Genomic DNA, 17,964 nt, shown 5'->3' with positions numbered 1-17,964 from the left:
GTTTTCTGTCATAACTCAAGTTTTTTTTTAGGATAAAAGTAATTATTAGTCACAATATTGATGTCAACATGGAAAGGGAATTTTCCCTCTGAGTTACCATTTCAATCTCAAATCCGTCTTCAGGAAAGGAGGGCCCCTGTGGGCAGAAATCATATGGTCGGGACACTGAAACGCAACTACAGATTGAAGCAGAAATAAAAGGATTTTTCTCACTGTTGATCTAAATAATGATTTTTCTAAGAAAAATTCATAATATCCTTGTCCTGTAAACTGTAGGCATATAGCCTTTATTTTTCTTGATATTTCCAACTGGGTGCTCAAAAGCAAACATTTAATGTCTGAGTATTCCAGATGTGAGCTCTCTACCACCCCAACAAGCCATTCTTGACATAGCTATTAAAGTGGCCTTTTAACAGGGTAGAGTGGACCGCTCTGTTACCTTAACACTGTCCAGCGGCTCCCCGCGCACTGAGACTGCAGTACATGGTCCACAGGGAGCCTTTGTCCTGCGCCCCACTCCTCTCCTTAACAACCGCAGTCCCCTCCATTTCACCTCACATGCTCATGTCCTGCTCTGTCTCAACCATCAGCACACAGCTCAAGCCTCCTCCCCTTCGAAATGCCCACCCAGCCACCCCTTGAAAGCAGCCCAGTGCCCAGCACTGATGCCACACAATCAGTGCCCTGCATGCTTCGCTCTAGGGTACCTCACAGTATCTCAAGTTGTTTCATTTTTATTGTTTATTCTTTGTAGCTCATGAAAGGTCAGAATGCAGCTGTCTTGCTCAGAGTTATACTAATTTGCAGAGTTTCTCAATACATATTTGTGAAGGAAAAAATGAATTTGGTGTAACTATCTTTATTTGGCGATCACTTAAGTTTTCAAAACATGCTCATAATGAACACTTTTTATCCTTGATAAAATTTTTACATGTCTTTTAATCTGTTTAATTTTCCCCATTACCAGGCACCCACTCTGATTTACAAATTCACATAATTCTTTTATTTTTATTTTTTTAATGTATTTAGTACAGGGCATACAGGGTCTCACTATGTAGATGGGACTTGTAATGATTCTCCTGTTTTTAGCCTCCCAAGTGCTAGGATTACAGGTGTGTGCTACCACGCCCAGTCTCAATTATGTCTCAGCATGCCCCCGGAACAGGGCTGGCTGGGCACACCCGGGATCCAGCCCTGACTGCTGCTCTCTGCCTAAGCAGGTGCTTTAGTCTGCCGAGCTATCTGGCCAGCCCTAAATTCACATAATTGTTAACTACAGGTAAGTTGTGGGTTTTTTATGGGGGTGGGGGAATGACAGGTCTCACTACTGAGGTTCAGGTTGCCTCTAGCTCGCTATGTAGCCCAGGGTAGCTTCAGACTCATGGTGATCTCCTGCCTCAGCCTCCCATTTGCTGGGATACAGCTCTTGGGAGCCACCACTCTTGGCAATCGGAGCTAAGTTTTCTTGTAACATAGAAGATTGCTTCTGTTGTATGCGTGTGAAGTTTTCTTTAAAAACACTGATTAGAGATGTGTAGTGGTTCTTCCTAAATGCTTTTATGTATCTCTTAGTTCATATTAAACTAGAAAGCTATCTTGGAGAGCTATCTTATCATCACTTTCCTGACAGCTTTTTACAAAAGGCATGCAACATACTTAAAATGGCATGCTTACTCTAACATACGTCACAATGCTTCATTACAATTAGTCTCTCTATACATATGAATTTAAGATGGTAAAAGAAACTTTTACTTTCCCTGCTATTTTATTGGAATCTAAAATAAAAATATACCTAAATGGAATGGGTTAAACTAATACAGGAACAGATCAGAAGGGCACAACAAGATAGCTCAGTTGACTTAAGTGTCTGCTTAGGCAAGCGCAGGGACTTGGGGTCAATCCCAGGCACCACCTGCCATGTCAGTCCCACCCCAGGGACTGAGGTCACTGAGCCAGCCACTTAGACCTGGCATGGTGGCACATGCATGTAATGCCAGCACTAGGGAGACTGAAAACAGGAGGATCACTATGAGCCCAAGCTGTGTAGTGGGACTCTGTACCAAATTAAACAAAAAACTGTAATGAAGGAGGCAGTAGTATGTATGTGTGTATAAAGCTTGCATCCTTTCTTTCACATAAATTGCTTTTTCACCTATTATGCTGGGAATTCAGTGATGTTAATACAATATGCAAAAATCTATGCATTATTAAAGAACCGATGTACTAACTCATAACCAAGTGGTTTGCAGCTGCAAAGCTTACTTTGAAAATAAGCTGCTCTGTGCATTTCATTTGTATGCACTACATCCACTTTTTACTGTCTGTATTAATTTGGGGCATGGAAGGTAAACTATAGAAACAAACTTAACTTGCATATGATGTAATATAATTTCTGGAACTAATGTCTCCCTGGAACACTGATTGCAACATACCTGGAGTGACTTCAATTTTCAGACTACTAATATGGAGGCTGGATGATGGAATTTCAGAGCCAGCTTAATTCTGCCTAAACACAAGGTTCTTCTACACTGAAGAGCCACTTTATTTATAAAAAGATATTTCTCTTTTTACTGTACTTAGTAGACCAGAAGCCACAATGATGTCAATCAAATACACATTTATATAATGTCAATCAATTAAAGACAAAATTCTGACTAAATTTTTTTTAGGATGTCAAAACAAAGGATGAATATCATGCTGAAAAGTGGTGCTGAAAAGTGGTACTTAGTGAAAGTGGATACTGACAACTGAAGAACTTGCGGTCCATTCAAAGCAAAGTTCCTGAAGTGCTGGGCCGACCCCTGGCGTCCTTCAGCTGAAGTGAAATCACCACCATCAGCACTTGGAATATATCCATCCATTCTTGGAGCCCTTTGCCTTCATGAAAGTCAATCTAAAAGCCAGTGTTTGTCCAGAAAGGAAAAGATGATGAACCTAGCAGCAGACCTTGGCTGCAATACAGGTTGTCCTGCTAGCTGGTCCCTGCTGCCATCTAACCCCTTCCACGGCCAACTTAGGACTTGAGTGCTCATTAAGCACAATCTAATGAACATATCTTCTTCTCAGAGAAAAAAGGAAGAGCCAGACTAAGCTACCTTTTACTATTTCCCTTTAATAGTCTTAAGAGTGGAGAAGTTGTAAATCGATTAAAATACGAAAAATGCATCATAAAATTTATGAAAAGGATGAAGATTATTTACTATTATTTCTAAACATTTGAGTTGAGGAAAGCTTTAAATTCTCTAGAACAGAAATGGAATTTTAAAAAAATTAAAGGGTTATATTTGATAGTAAGTGACATAAAAACATGATACAAGTTAATACTGAGACAGAGAAAAGGGGGCACGAGAGAGGACATTGCTAATGCAATCAGCTCATTTACCTTATAAAATTAATGGCCTTAATTAGAGATAATGATTTCATAACTTACCTCTGCATACTTTAACTTCAGTGTTTTATGCATTTCTCGAAAACGACTGTAACGCCTGAATACAGTCCACGTCTCATCTAGGACAGTAATCTATTAACAAGGAAAGCAAAAATGAATAGACGTTAGAGGAAAGAGTAACAAAAAATTTAAAACATAATTTAAAAAATTAACTTAAAAGTGCTTTGCGTATAAAATCTCTGAAGAAATGAAAATAGTCTAGCTGCATAAATATAACTTAAAGGGATTGTACTCCATGAAATGTGTACTGTTGGCTCCCGAATCCTAAAAGCAGCAGATGCCCTTGTCAAGTGAGAGGCAGATAGTCACCTCTCAAACAGTGATAATGAAGTGTCCCTAAGCCCTTCACCTGGGCTTCAGGAAGAAAACACCACACAACAGCCTTCCTGGTATGGTGATGTGCCCACACAGGATGTGGGGTGCATGTCACCAGAGGTGACCAAGTGGACAGAAGAGGAAAAAATGAATAGGGGGATCAAAGGAAAAAGGAGAAGGAATAGGCAGGATAAAGAGAAGAAAAAGTGGGAAACAATCACACTGCACTCCCTGACTATTAGTGCAATATGCAGAGTATGAGCTGGGGTGGCAACAGCAACACAGCCAGACGGTGAGGATGAAGACGCAGTAGGCTGTGCAACAACGCCCGAAGCTGCATGGGCTCCTGGTGCAGAAACCGCTATCTCCTCTCTGCTCCTGTCTTCTGAGCTCCAGATTTATGGACCCAACTCGGAAGCAGATTCTTTGGATGTCACGTAGGAACTGCCCATTCAAGCTGGCTAAACATGGTACTTGATGTGTTCTCCCACCTCGATAGCCCACATCATTATCACTACCAACAGCCAAGCTCCACTGGGAGCGATGCCAAAGCCATCCCCTACTTTCCTTCTCTTAATGTCTGTAATCCTAGTAGCCACGGGTCCAGCTCCTTTTGCTCCCCAGGCATTTCTTTGAGCTCCACTGTTCCATCTTTGCCTTCCTCATCCTCTTATTCTAGGTCATTAGGTCTTACACACATTTTTCCAAAAGTTGCCTCGGTATCCAAGTCTGCATCTGCCCCTCTCCCCAGTGTTTTTCGTTTGTTTGTTTTTCTGTACAACTGTCAAGGGGCCTTTCTAATGTTCATATCTAATCATTCCAAGCCCTCCTGGAAGACCTCCAGAAGCTTCACTTTGATCTTGGAAAAAGGATATCCTATTTTTAATCTGGGCCTCACTGCCTGCGGGAGCCTCACCTCGAGGCCGACCCCCTTTGGACTTCTCCCTTCTGCATGCCCTGCACACACACCCTCCTACTACACAGCCTTTTCATGGGTCACACTGCTGTATGGGAAACCTTAAGCTGCAATTGGAGAAATGCCCTGGTAAACACAATAGTTCAGTCCGATTCTCCAGCTTGTAGGAGGGAAAAGCATCAGCGGAAAACCCTCGGCTGAAAGCTCTATGGGGAGTATCCCCTGGGTCATTCAACCCCCAAAGCTGCGAGTGAGTGATTTTGAAGTTATATAAGGATGCAGCCTTCTTATTTTCATCATTCCCATTTCATATTCATTTCTTACAATAACTTCTAAATTGTGACAGCTTTCTTATGAGTTTCTTGAAAAATATTTCCATAACAAAAAAGGAGCATATTTACTGAAAATTATTCAATGACCAAAAGTGCAGGGGCTCTGTGGCCACAGTCAGTTCTCAAGGCAAAAGCCGGGGGCTCCTGCCCAGTGCCCCTCATCGGACCCTGTGGAGGACCAGTAAGCAAGGCCAGTGCCACCCAGAGACCAGCCTCCTCGGGGCCAGAGCACAACAGTGCCCAGCCGCAGCAGGATGCCAACTAGCTGTCCAGGAGAGACCTGCAAGGAGAATGAGGCCACCAGGATGGCCCAGAAAGTTAAGGGAACCACAATGGTAACCTAGGGGTAGACACATGCAAAAGCTCACAGGTAGGGTGGCTCTCTCAAGATAGCACTGCACAGAGGAGCCCCAGCAGAAGCTGAGGCTTCATGCTATCCAGACTGATGTGCTTGGCTTGCAAACCTTCTCCCAAACTCTTACCAAGGCACCTACCTCATGGGCTCATGGTCAGTCCTCAGCAAAATACCTTAGATCCTCGTTCCCTGCAAGCAACAGCCCCTGGGGAAACTGGCTCCCCAGTGGCCCTCAGTGAGCAGCAACTGGAACATTTCCCATGCCCTTGACCACGGCTACTCATCTTCTGTCATCTGCCCTGAATGCCATCTTTATTCCTGTTCAGTGTTCTTAGTTAAGGGCAACCCCTCTAGAAAGACATCACAAGAGACAACTTTGTCTTCTCTTTATTGTATAAAAACTATTACCTCTATGGCACTATTCCTGTGAGCACTTAATTGGTCATTACTTGTCATCTCCATCTCTTATCTTGATCTTCCTTTCCCTTCCAGCTACCATTCGCTCCATGTGGCCATTCCTTCAAAACGAAATTCCTTTAAAAAGTTTATTGGTGATGTCATCAGTTTTCCCCTGTTAGCTTCTGAATCCACTCCGATCTCATCATCATCCCACCACAGTTACTCTTAACAAGATCATCTATAACCTCTATAGTGTTAAATCAACTGGCCAAGTCTTGGTCTTGAATTATTGGCCTTTGGGAAGAAGCTGACATGGTTGACAGTTCTCTTCTCCTTTCAACATCTTTTTGCCTGGCTTCTGTCCTTTCTTCTTACCCTACACTGCTGGGATTTCTCAGCCCCTGAACTCTAAGCATCAAGGGCTGAATCCTTGAACATTTTGTTTGCTACCTCTACTTTCAGTGATTTCATCTCCCCTTAAAGCTTACCCATCCATGCAGTGACTCTCCAGATATTGTTTTCTCTCCCCGAGTCTGGCCTTGTATATCCTGCTGCCTCCTTGGAGATCTAATATGCATCTCCCACTTAATATGGTACCTTTCTGAGATTAATATTACCCATACCTGACTCTTTTCTGTGTCAGTAAAGGACAATCAACTTCAAACTCCTCTTTTTCACACTTACCATTTATTCAGTCAGCAAATCCTTTCTGCTATACCTCCAGAATGTGCAAGTCTGGCTTCTTCTCACTAACTTCGTGGTTCACATTTTCAAGTACCATGTCTGCCTAGATTCTCTTCAGTGGCCTCCTTACTGATTTGTTTGCCTATACAGATACTTGCTCCTCTTCCCACAGATTCCTTTGTTGCTTAACACAGTGGCCAAAATGTGGATGTTACAAATTAATCAGATGAGGCCACTGCCAGGGCAGATTGCACACCTTCCCAAGGGGTCCTACTTCACTGGAGTACAAGTTCCAGTCCCTTCAATGACCTACATGGATCCTATATAGGATCCTCCTCCCTGGTTTCATTTCCAACCATTCTCCTCCCCATAGTCTGGATTCCTGGCTTCTGCACAACCTTTCAAACACATATATGACACAGTCGGGTATGAGAACTTCATAAGTGCTTTGTCCTCTTTTGGAAATGGTCACTGCTGGGTTCTCATGTGACTACTCCCCTGGCTTCAATCCTTGCTCAACGTCACTTTTTTAGTGATGCCATCCTATCTAAAACTGCATGGCTCTCATCCCCACTCGACACTGTTTTCTTCTCTTTCCTCAGTCATTCTGTTTCAATACTTACCATTTCCAAACATGGTCAAGGTTTATTAACACACCTTGTTTTTGTCTCTCTTCCCCTCTAGGATGCAAGTTCCAGGAGAGCCAGGCTTTGCATCTGTTTCTCTCTGTGCCTCAGGAAAGCGCAGCGGCACATCACGGGCATTCAGAGCGAACAGCTGGGAGAGCAAGCCCAAAATGGGCTTGTGTCAAACACACTCCATCTTTGTTAAAAATTTGTCTGGGCAGAAAGGACCTCAAACAAATCTAGAATAAGGTGAATTAGATACCCAGCTTGTGGAGCTTAAGTCTGGCTTCTTCTTCTTTGCTGCTTTCATAGCTCCTTGATGTTGAACCATATTTGAAATCTCTGATCAGCAAAATGCCACTGCAAGCCCACTGTACAATCTGGGGTGGCATTCTTCTCTCCCACAGTGGCCTTTATGAAAGATGCCCATTTCTCTAACAAACTGCATACCCTAAGTACTGGGAGGGCACAGTGCAGCTAAGTGATTTCCTAGACATTGGCATTAAGGCTTTTGGGCATCAGATAACAAGAGAGCAAGAAGATAATGAAATCATGTCTGGGTAACCCCCAAAGAATGTAACACACTGCTTCTGCTTTCTTGATATGTGACTGGGCTCACATAGGCAGGTGGCATTTTTATATGGCATGTGTGGGGAACTGGAGGAGATGGAGAAAGATGGCCCAACACAGCAGGGCCAACCCCACCCAAAGCTTTGTAATACACCTATCCCTTTCCATCAGGTCTAATGAGATCAGGTAAGGTAGCAGAGGAGTCTCTATGTATTACCCAGTGGCTCCAAGAGTCCTGTCACCATTAAAGACAGAAGGAACACTTGGAACCATTAACACTACAAATGTAATAAGTTCTCAAAAATGTTGATCAATGATCATTATGTGTGCAATCTAAGAGTAGTGACTTGCATGTTTCTGCCTCATATCTGGAGCTGTCGAAAGCCTCAAATACAGACCTTAAGGACTTCTGCCCTCAGTAGTTTGGTTTATGGTCTGAACCAGTGGTTCTCAGTGTGATGCCTGAGGAGCAGCACCTGCTTCCCTGAGACCTTGTGACACTGGCACATTCAGAAGCCTCACCCACAGCCATGCAATCACAAAAAGAGAAGCTGTGCAGCAATCTGGGTTCTCACAGGAACCTCAGAGGATTCTGCTGCAGGTTAAAGTCTGAGCAGCCTTGCTGTAAGCCCCTGGGAGCGCTGCTGCTCTACAATCAGATGCACTCACGAACCACCACCCTCCCCTCGCCAAAGCCCTTGAAGGCATTCAGAGTCTTTTTCAGGCCAGCTCAGTGCATGTGTAATGCCAGCAGCTGGGATATTAAAAATATCACATTCTAGACAGCTTGTCAGCACAGAAACATGGCCTATGTGTAGGCCTTCTGAGTGGCCTTCCAAGCCACACATCCTTTCCTGCAATTGGAGAGCCCCTGCTCAGTCACCAGAGTGGGGTCCACACCACAATTGCTCCCTGGATAGCACCCCAGCTCCGGCTCTGTTCTCCCCGGAAGGACCTCTACTCCCTCCTCTTTGGTTCCTTGGCTGTTAGTTCACATCATGATTGTAGCACATACCATAAATATTATAGTATTAGCATTATACTCATTGATCTGCATAATGAGCATTAATTATGCATCATTCTACCTGATATGATTTGAAGCCCTCTGGTTTTAGTAATCTTTAGGATGGAGGTGGCTGGACTCCTAACTATAGAGACAAATGTTTAAGGAAAGTCTGCTATACTTAATATTTTACTTTCTAATTCAGGTAAGAATTTGGCTTGAGCCAAACTGGTCAAACAGGAGAAAAAGGCCTCCTGGGGTCTCAGCTACAGTTGAGTTTGTGGGGCTTACTCAAATCACGATTATACAAACTAGTCATGATAGGATGACATTTTTCTTTTTTTAACTGTAATCTGAATAGGGGATATATTCTCAGTAGATTTCTAACACATTTACAGGGAAGTGTAGAGAGATTTCCAAGTTCTTTACTCTTAAAGATTTTTACATGAATTCAGGTTTAAATATCAAGATTAGGAGCATTCAGCTTCCTGTTTTAAATTTTCTCCCCTATCAACACACAAACAAGATGAGGGTAATGAGCTTGAGCAGTAAGGTCCTTAGCAATTGTTTCAGGCATGGCAGATGAGGCAAACATCCTTGTCTGTGAGATTTCAAGGCAAGAATAGTCAGATCCTTTTTCTGTAATGCAAGTCACCATGCCTAGGAAAGGGTTGGCTTGTAAAGTGCAGCAAAAATACACAGACAAGACACACATTAAAGTCATATTCTGCCCCAACTTAACATGGGATGTTGATCTAAAATGAAGGATAGCAAATCAGTCCAATGAATAAATTAGATCTAAATATTTAATTATTTTCTTTAATGTTGAGAATGGAAGGCATCACTGCTGTGCATCTTTGAGGGGAAATTCACTACTTTCTCTCTTCAAATGGTTTTGCTGATACAAATCTATCTTTACATGATCATAAAATAATCAAATGAAACCTTAACACTATGAACATGTCCATAAAGTGGACTGCATCTACTTAAAAACAATTCTCAATTGGGTGCTTCTCGCAAATTTGTTATATACATATTTTGCTGGTTTAAGGGTGGTTAATTTTGAATCTGTCAACCAGTATATATTTACTTGTATGTATCAGACAAGGAACAGAATCAACAGTTTTTCATACAGAGAAAAATATTCTAATCATCATCCTTAAGCAGTCACTTGCAGAATTCTATTTAATAGCATTTATTTTTTAACAACATTTAGGGAAGCTACAAAAAGAGGTCCAGTAATTAGTAATGGCTTGGAGGAAATGATCTAATACCAACCTAATACATGTTGAAAAAGTTTTGCCAGATTTTTGCAAAATAAAGTCTGATACAGTAACACAACTATGAAAATGTTCGAGGAAATGTGAACTATATTCCAAAAGTTTATCTTTGTATGCGAATAAGCATTAATGCATAGGATTTCATTAAAATCTCCACACGGGTTCTCTTCTGTCCCTCTCTAAGACAGAAGCTTTCTTTCCCTCAATAAATATATTCTACTCTTAAAAAAAATAAAATCTCTTCAGATACCATTGAAGATAAAAATTAATAAATAGTCTCCAAGCTGATGGGTTCCAAAGTAGAGGAAGTAAGATGATCCTTAGTGTGGAAAGAAATCACTGAACTTCTATGTATATTTTTATTTTATTCTCTTTATATTTCCACATATGAAAATACAGTATGTTATAATAAATAAGTATAGCTAGTAAATATTATTCTTTCTTTAATAAATAAAAACAGATATACTAGCTGTGCCTGCTTAGTATCTTTCCACTGAAAGGAACGTGCAATAGGAAACATTCAACATACATTACTCCTCTAAGCCATAACTAGAGGAAGAAAGGTTCACGAGCATCCCATTATTTCCAAGCTGGTAGCCTCTAGTTAATTTTCATCAATGTCTTATGCAAGAACACTTTTTAAGACGTTTGAGGAAACAGGAAATATATTCTAAATACATGGATCTGTATAGCAACATGCATTAGATTTAATTAAAATCCTTTCAGGAAATGAAGCAAAGGGGAACTTCACTGTGGGTGGGGAATGCAACCAACACCCCATTAATCACCACAGTACACACAGATCACAGCCCATCTGATGACTCTTCACTCCGATCTACCCTTAAGATCACCAAGTCTCTCACCAAGGTCTGATGACATGTAACATTTCCTGATTTCCCACAGGCCTGTGGATCATACAGATGCTTTGTTAGCTGGACACCTTCAGCCTCTTCCTGGGCCCTAGCGTACTTCTTCCCCTTGGAGTCACAGGTCCCAGTTGGATGCTGGGTCTGTCTTCCAGCTACTAGATGACCAGAACTTCAAAACACTGAGTCCCTCAATCTTCTGGTTGGGTCAATCAGAATTATTCTCCAAACCCAGTTAGCCTGGGGTGTCTCTTTTCTTTCCTTTGTGTAGCTCAGCATGGCTGCAGAAAGCCCCGTAGCCAGGTAAAATATAGTTACATGAAACATAGGTACTTTAACTGCATGATCATTCCTCCTTAGAAATCCTTTCAAATCCTATTCTCTGTGTTTCACAACATTCTAGAGATTTAATTCTCAGAACGATCCTATTTTACTAAAATGTTAGCGTCACCCAAGACCAGCTCCCTCACCATCCTTTCAGTGCCTCTCAAAATGATATACATTCATTTGGCTCCCTTCAAAGCTTTTGCATCTTTGCTTCATACTCTTGTTCACTTTTACCACTGAGTCCCTCACTTTGGCTCAAATTCTAGAAACTTCTAGTTACCACGCATCACTTGGTCTTCTTTGCCTCCATGTTCCCATTGCTGTCTCTCCTTTTGTCTCCATTCTGAGACCCACCCGTCCCTCTCTAGCAAACAAAATACAGTCCACCTCAAACCTCCGGGTCACACCTCCAGGGGTCCACCATGTTCTATGTTGCGCTGTCTTCTGCATGCATTTCTCTTTCCCCATGTAGCTGTCTCTTGAATACATGTATTATATATTTTCTGTACCTCAGTGTCTCAATATACTGAAAATGGTCTTTTAAAAGTATGTATAAAAATCATGCAAGTATTTGTTAAGAAATAAGAAATGAATGAATAAATGAGACAGTGGAGCTCAGAATCTCTTTTTAATGAACAACTTTTGACTACATGTAGTCACGGTGCCAGTAGAATGAAATAAATTTTTTGTCAACTGTGCCAGTAGAATGACCTGCATTTTCTTCTTTTCTGACTTATCCGCAACTGTTTAAGCTTTTTAGCAAGCAGGTAGTGGAGGAGATAAGAAGAAAAAGAATTTCAAAGAAAAAAAAAAGTCATTTAAGAAATTCCTTTTGGAGAGACAACTCTGCTGATTCAGACAAAACAGTGTGATAAGCAATTTGGGGATTAGTGTGGGTGCAGCTGGGTATAAGGGCTTACAGATGACACCTTAAGAAAGAAAAGGCAGTCTCTAAGCTGCTTTTGAGATGGTGCATTCTGTAACAAAGGGGTCTCTTGTTCTCTAGTGTCATGTCCTTTGGGCCACGGCTTGGGATGAAAGCCAGGCAAGTGGGCTGGAGCTAAGTTCATGGCTTAGTAAGGGGTTGCAGCTGGAACTCCTGGGAGATCTAGGCAGGAGGAACGAAAAGCATGGTGCTGTGTGCAGAACACAGGGGACTTTAAGTCATCTGCTCTGAGATGTCCAGCGTACGCTTCTCAAGTTCACTGAAGGAAACTTCAGGAATGTTTATTTACTTCTCTCTGGTGAACCCAGTGGAAGGCCAGGCCTTCTAGCCAGAGAGACATAAAGGAAAAGAGATGTTGTCCACAGCTATCCGGGGGCTCAGAAGGCAAGGAACAGCTGCATCTGAGTCATTCCAAAAAGCCCATGAGAAATCCCTGAACTGAGCAGGCATCTGCTCTCCACTGGAGTAAGCCCAGGAGCCAGCACCCTGCCTGAGTTCACAGACTCTAACTCAGGCATCCGAGGAAAGATGCTAAACCCTAGAGATGGAGCCTGGTCCTAAAGACAGCAATCTGTACAAGCAAAGAGGAGGGTGAATTCAATCCTGCCTCTGCCCAATCTGTTGATAACATGAGTATGACATGTTGGGAGCTTGAAGAATGAAGATTCTTGGAAGCAGGAAACCCATCAATATATAGGATAGTCCAGTCACACTCTCCAGGAAAATCCAGGAGTCCCTTCTGTGCTTGGCATCGATGACAAGCACAGAACTTGCTTTAGAGCCTTGGGCTTAGAGCCTGGCCTGAACCATCTGGGCCACAAAGAAAGGAGTCCCTTAGCTGACCATGGAATCAACATCCACATCCCTGATAGCTATCAAGCAGTCTTACCTCAAACAAGGCATTCTAGCTGGCTTAAGCCAGTCTTCTACAAATAACTAGGAGTAAGGACTTCTTTGTGCTCCACTTTCAACATCTTCAAAATCCAGACAACAGTGCTTATTTCAGTGTCTTCACCTTACATGGAAGTCAGAAGGTGAATCTGCTAGAACATATGGAGACCCTGAGATCCAGAGAGGACAGATACCTTTCCAGTCCAAGACAGTTACTGATAAAGTGGTTGTCTTCTCCTCTAACACCTCTGTGCAACAGGTAAGGAATAGAGAAAATTATTCCACTTTAAAATTGAGCAGTATTGAGAGAATGGCAGCCGAAGCATTTCTCCTTCAAGTCATCTAGGCCCTGAGGGGCAAAGCGCAGAACAAAAAGCCTGTTAGCCACTGCCAGAGTGGACTGCTGCAATGCCTGGCTTCACACAGACATGGACTCTGGCTTTACCAGTCACTCCCTCAGCTGTGTACCTTTGGATAAATCACTGAACTCCTTCTGGCCTCAATTTTAACTTTTTCAACATAAGAATGAACTCACCAAGCTTAATCTGCAGTTGAACAGGAAGGAAGGAAGGAAGGAAGGAAGGAAGGAGCGAGCCAGGGTGATAGCTCAGTAAAATAAGCACTTGCCTGGCAAGCACAGGATCCTGAGTTCAATCCCTGGTTCACAAAAGAAAAAAAAAAAAAAAGTTTACATTTGGGGGCCAGGGAGATAGCTCAGTAGAATAAGTGCTTGCCTGACAAGCACAAGGACCTGAGTTCAATCCCTGGTTCTGCCAAAATAAAAAAAGAAAGAAAGAAAGGACAGGGTGAAGCAGCTCATGGAGCATGTGCACGTTCAGGAATGGTCACTCCTGGCCTGCGGGCGTCTGTGAAAGAAAATGCACACTGCACACTGGAGCAAAGGCAGGTGCCCTGGGCCGCAGCTGCCAAAAGGGGAGTTCAAACCATATGTGACTGATACTAAAGTAAATTTTACTCTAGGAGAAGAGGTAAAACTCCCAACACTGCATGAAGGAAGAGAAAGGCACACAACTTTACAGGTGAAGGACAGTTAACTTGGGCAGACCACAAGGGGAGGCCCACTCTTCTGTGTTCTACCTCATCTTCTGTTATTTCTTACCTACGCAGCAATGACTTCAGGAAGATAAACATAGCTGCCCCGGTGAAGGCAAGACAAAAGACTGGTTGGTTTGTGTGAAAACTGATGAAGGGAAAAACGTTTTGCTTCCGTTTTTCAGCGGTAGACGAACTTCTTAAGAGAGGGAGGGATATTTAAGTTAAGAAAAAATCCTAAAATAAAATGTGATTCTCCAAGTCCTAATGTAACTTTTTGCAGTTGCTATTCATGTTTATAAATAGGATACAACAGAATATTTGACTCTGGTGGGCCGCGCATAGGCAGCACCCCATTTGTCTTGGCTACGCTAATCACACGCAGGGAGATCATCTATCAAGTGACTAATAAGCATGCCTCAGCGCCAACACACTACTCTTCCTAAGCATTCATATTCTATCAGGTTGAGAGTAAGTATTTCTAAAAGATGTATGTGTGTATAGTTTATCTAATAGGCCAGAATGGCTCTTATTTTTACTCTGCCAAATAAAGAGAAATTTTTCTGACTGTAAATGTGATTACTGCAACTCCCATACTGCAAACTTCCTGGGCATTTCTTCTTCATGATTCTCGGCAGGCCTCTCTACCATCAAATTTTCCCAGTTTGTTAAAGTCTTAATAGCAGCCCCACTTCACACAGTAGCTGTGAGATGGCCAGAGCTCAAGACAGCAAGTGAAAACACATGAGAATATCAGAGCACATTTTGAAAAGAGACAAAGACTTGCCACTATGCCTAGGGCAATAGACAAACATGTCCTTTACTTTTAAAAAGTGCAGACAGTAGTGATATTTAGAATGTATATCAAACTGAGTTAAGAAAGGGAATCAGTATGGCTTCATGAACTTAGATATGACTGGGGAATTTGGGACTGGGGCCCAATTACTAGGCTTTGGGTAAGGCACTCATAATTCTCTAACTCAGGAAGTACAAATTTTCCACTTGTGCAAAGGTCCAGCAAAAAGTTTAGTGGCAGAGGCATGTGACAGAGGTTAGTTCGTTCCTTCTGAAGGGCTATAACCCAATGGTACACAGAGATCAGTCAAGAGTCTGTTCAGGTGCTCAGGGGAGCAGGGAGCACTCGCGCGTCCACCAGGTCATAGGCAAACACCCGAGTGTGCAGTAGGGGATGCAGCTCAGGGGCTACGCAGTCACTGCCTCAGCTCCGGAGACGCAGACATTCTCTGAGCATGAGTCAGAACAGCATGAGTGAGCAGACAGCTCTGAGACTGCAAACTCGTAAGGTGCTGAAGAGGCCACTGGTTAACTGGTAAGACAGAATTTAAAAAAAAAAAAAATGATTAAAGAGACAGGAATGTTACTTAGAGACACAAAGGAAAGTAACCTGCCATGATGTGACTGACCCCTCTGGGATGACAGCGCTGTCACCCAAGTTCACTGCCTTTGGTGACAACAGGCCTAGTCCTGTTCCAGCCCATGTGTGCTCTTCCAGAGAAATGCGGTCAAACGGGATGTGCACAGCACACTGCTGGCCAGGCACCTGTGCTGCTCCCCAGGATGTGAGTAGGTGCTGGCTCCCTGGAAAAGTTCTAGTCCTCCTTAGTGTACCATGGCAGGAAAGGCCTAGGGACCTGAGATAGAACAGGTGAATGTGGTGTGACCAAGGGTCAGGCAGGATGCTTGGCCAAATAGCACTCTGCTCCTTGCTTGTCCGTGTGCATGGGAACCAACTTCACAAACTATGAACAGACACTGTTGGTCTGGGAGCATTCATAAGAGGTGCAGTGGGACTGTGTGGCTCTGAAGGCTGTGTCTCATAGGGACTTCTTATGTGACAGGGAGCCCTGTGGTCCATCAGAAGGTGGGAAAGCCAACCTGGACTTCATGAGAAACCTCTGCTCCCACAGGAAGCTAGCCTTGGTTCCCACTCCTTCTGATGTTTTGTGCAATTCACAATCTAGGTTTCAATGGCAAGTTGCTTCTTTCAAATGTGCACAGCTCCTCTGGAATTTAAAAAGCTGTTCAGGCCAAACAAAACCTGTCTTCTGTCAATGGTCTGTTTGAGCTCCTCACATCAATACCACTCAACTGCATGAGACCCTGGGCCTCCAGTCTTCCACTTATAAAAACAAGAATCCCACCCCCAGCCCAGCAGTTCTGCAATTTCCAGCATCTTGCTTGCAGTCTTCTATTCAGTGAGATCCCAGCAGCCTGAGAGGAGGAGGAGGAGGAGCCAGACCTCTGGAATGTCCCATGACTGAATGGAGGACCATTATGCCTAGGTTTCCCCCTAACCTACCACAGGTGATCCACACAGTTGTGCTGGAAGACATCCTCCAAGTATACTTCCTCGTTGTCATTCAGTACTCGTGTCACCCTGCTTCTCCCCTCCTCTCAGGCCACCAATCGGGAGGTAGAGCAAAATGGGGCAGCATGAGGAGACTATTAATATGGAAACTGAGGAATCAGATGATTTAAGTTGGGAAAGGTTTCAGAAACTGTGTTTGAGGTAAGGTATGCATGAGACCTGTATCCCTTTGGTTTCCAGTGGACCAAAGTACCACTGGCCAAGAGGACAGGTGTGAGAAAAGGCAAGGGCTTCCCTCAACAGCAGAGGGATAACATGACCAGGATGCCTGAGTACCACTGGGGGGCACAAGACTAGTCAGACGGATTCCATGAACAAGAGGCTGAGAAAGTCCAGCTGCCGGGACGACAAGCAAAGGGCAAATTTGGAGGTCCCATCCCTGCAAACAAGAGCCAGAGCGAAGCCAACTGACAGTGCTGGGGACTGCTCGGAGCCTGGCCATGTATGCAACAATTGCCTGAAGGTGGGGTTGAAAGGGACACAGGACGCCCATTTGTCCACACTCTAACTTCATGGGGTCAGGCCTGGGAGCACTGTGTAGGGCAGTTAATTCATGACCAAATACAGCAGTATGAGGGTGTTTGGCAGGGAGTGGGGGCTTTATCACAAATGGCACTCACTTAATCTTCCCAGAAGTTCTGAGAAGGCCTTAGCAAGCATGTGGGCCAGCCTGTGTCACACTATGGAGCAACCTCTCCTGGCAAGCATTATCATCAGACAATGTGTGAGCCAGGAATTCAGGCTGATGACACCCCAGCAGCCGACATCCCCAGGGGCAGCCCAGAGGGGAGTGATGCAGCTGAGAAAGGAGGACACTGGGTGGCTGGTGGAGAACAGAGTTTCCCAGGCTGTTGTTTCCTATCATGCTGAAATGTAATTTAAAAATTAAATTCTCCCCGCTTTAGACCTAGCTGAGTGAGAACAGCAAGCACAGTACAGTGACCAACTTCACATATCAATCACTGGTCGCTTAGGAGAGGGCACTCAAGATGACAGCTGAGCCCGCTGAGTTATATTACTTCTGATGGCTGCAGCTTGGCAGGGGGGGGGGGGCACACATTCCACAGATTCATGCAGCTGACCAGCAGGTGACTTTCAGCACATTCAGCCCCAAATACACTCTGCTCAGAGACCAGCCAGGCCAGCCCTTCTTCCACTGCCTGCCTCCTAACTGAAACTGTCGCCAGCCAGGTGCATCTCTCCACCCAAACACTGAGACACAGTCACAGAAAAGGATGTGCTGGTGGGACTCCCGTGGAGGCCCAACTCCAGGCAAACAAGGACTGACTGTCACCTGACCTAGAGGCTCTCAGGCACAGGACCCTTAGGATCAATAAAATAAGAAGGGGACAATAGGAAAGGAAGACTTTTTGCATTGCCAGGTAGTTACCAGCAAGATGGGAATGTATGAATGCAAATGGCTGCATGGAAGAATCTCTAAAACATGTCAAATCCAAGCATCCAGACACAAGACAAATACTAGGGCTGGGGAGATGGCTTAATGGCTTAAGTGCCTGCCTGGCAAGCACAAGTACCTGAGTTCAATTCCCAAGACCGGAAAAAA

At 43.7% G+C, this 17,964-nt stretch overlaps 1 protein-coding gene across 3 annotated transcripts in view; it reads right to left on the bottom strand.

Moving 5' to 3' along the window:
• The window catches only part of Kif16b (kinesin family member 16B), a 299,092-nt gene that overhangs the window by 61,843 nt on the left and 219,285 nt on the right, over positions 1–17,964 (bottom strand). For all 3 annotated transcript variants that reach the window (XM_023720154.1, XM_023720155.1, XM_004635609.3), the window contains one exon: positions 3,431–3,520. In XM_023720154.1, the coding sequence (XP_023575922.1) occupies positions 3,431–3,520 (90 nt within the window). The remainder of the gene's footprint in view (positions 1–3,430; positions 3,521–17,964) is intronic.

This window comes from Octodon degus, unplaced genomic scaffold (genome assembly GCF_000260255.1).
Source record: "Octodon degus isolate 3935 unplaced genomic scaffold, OctDeg1.0 scaffold00073, whole genome shotgun sequence".
Lineage (NCBI taxonomy): Eukaryota > Metazoa > Chordata > Mammalia > Rodentia > Octodontidae > Octodon > Octodon degus.
The sequence above is the reverse complement of the archived record's forward strand: the minus strand, read 5'-3'. Positions and strand labels throughout refer to the sequence as shown.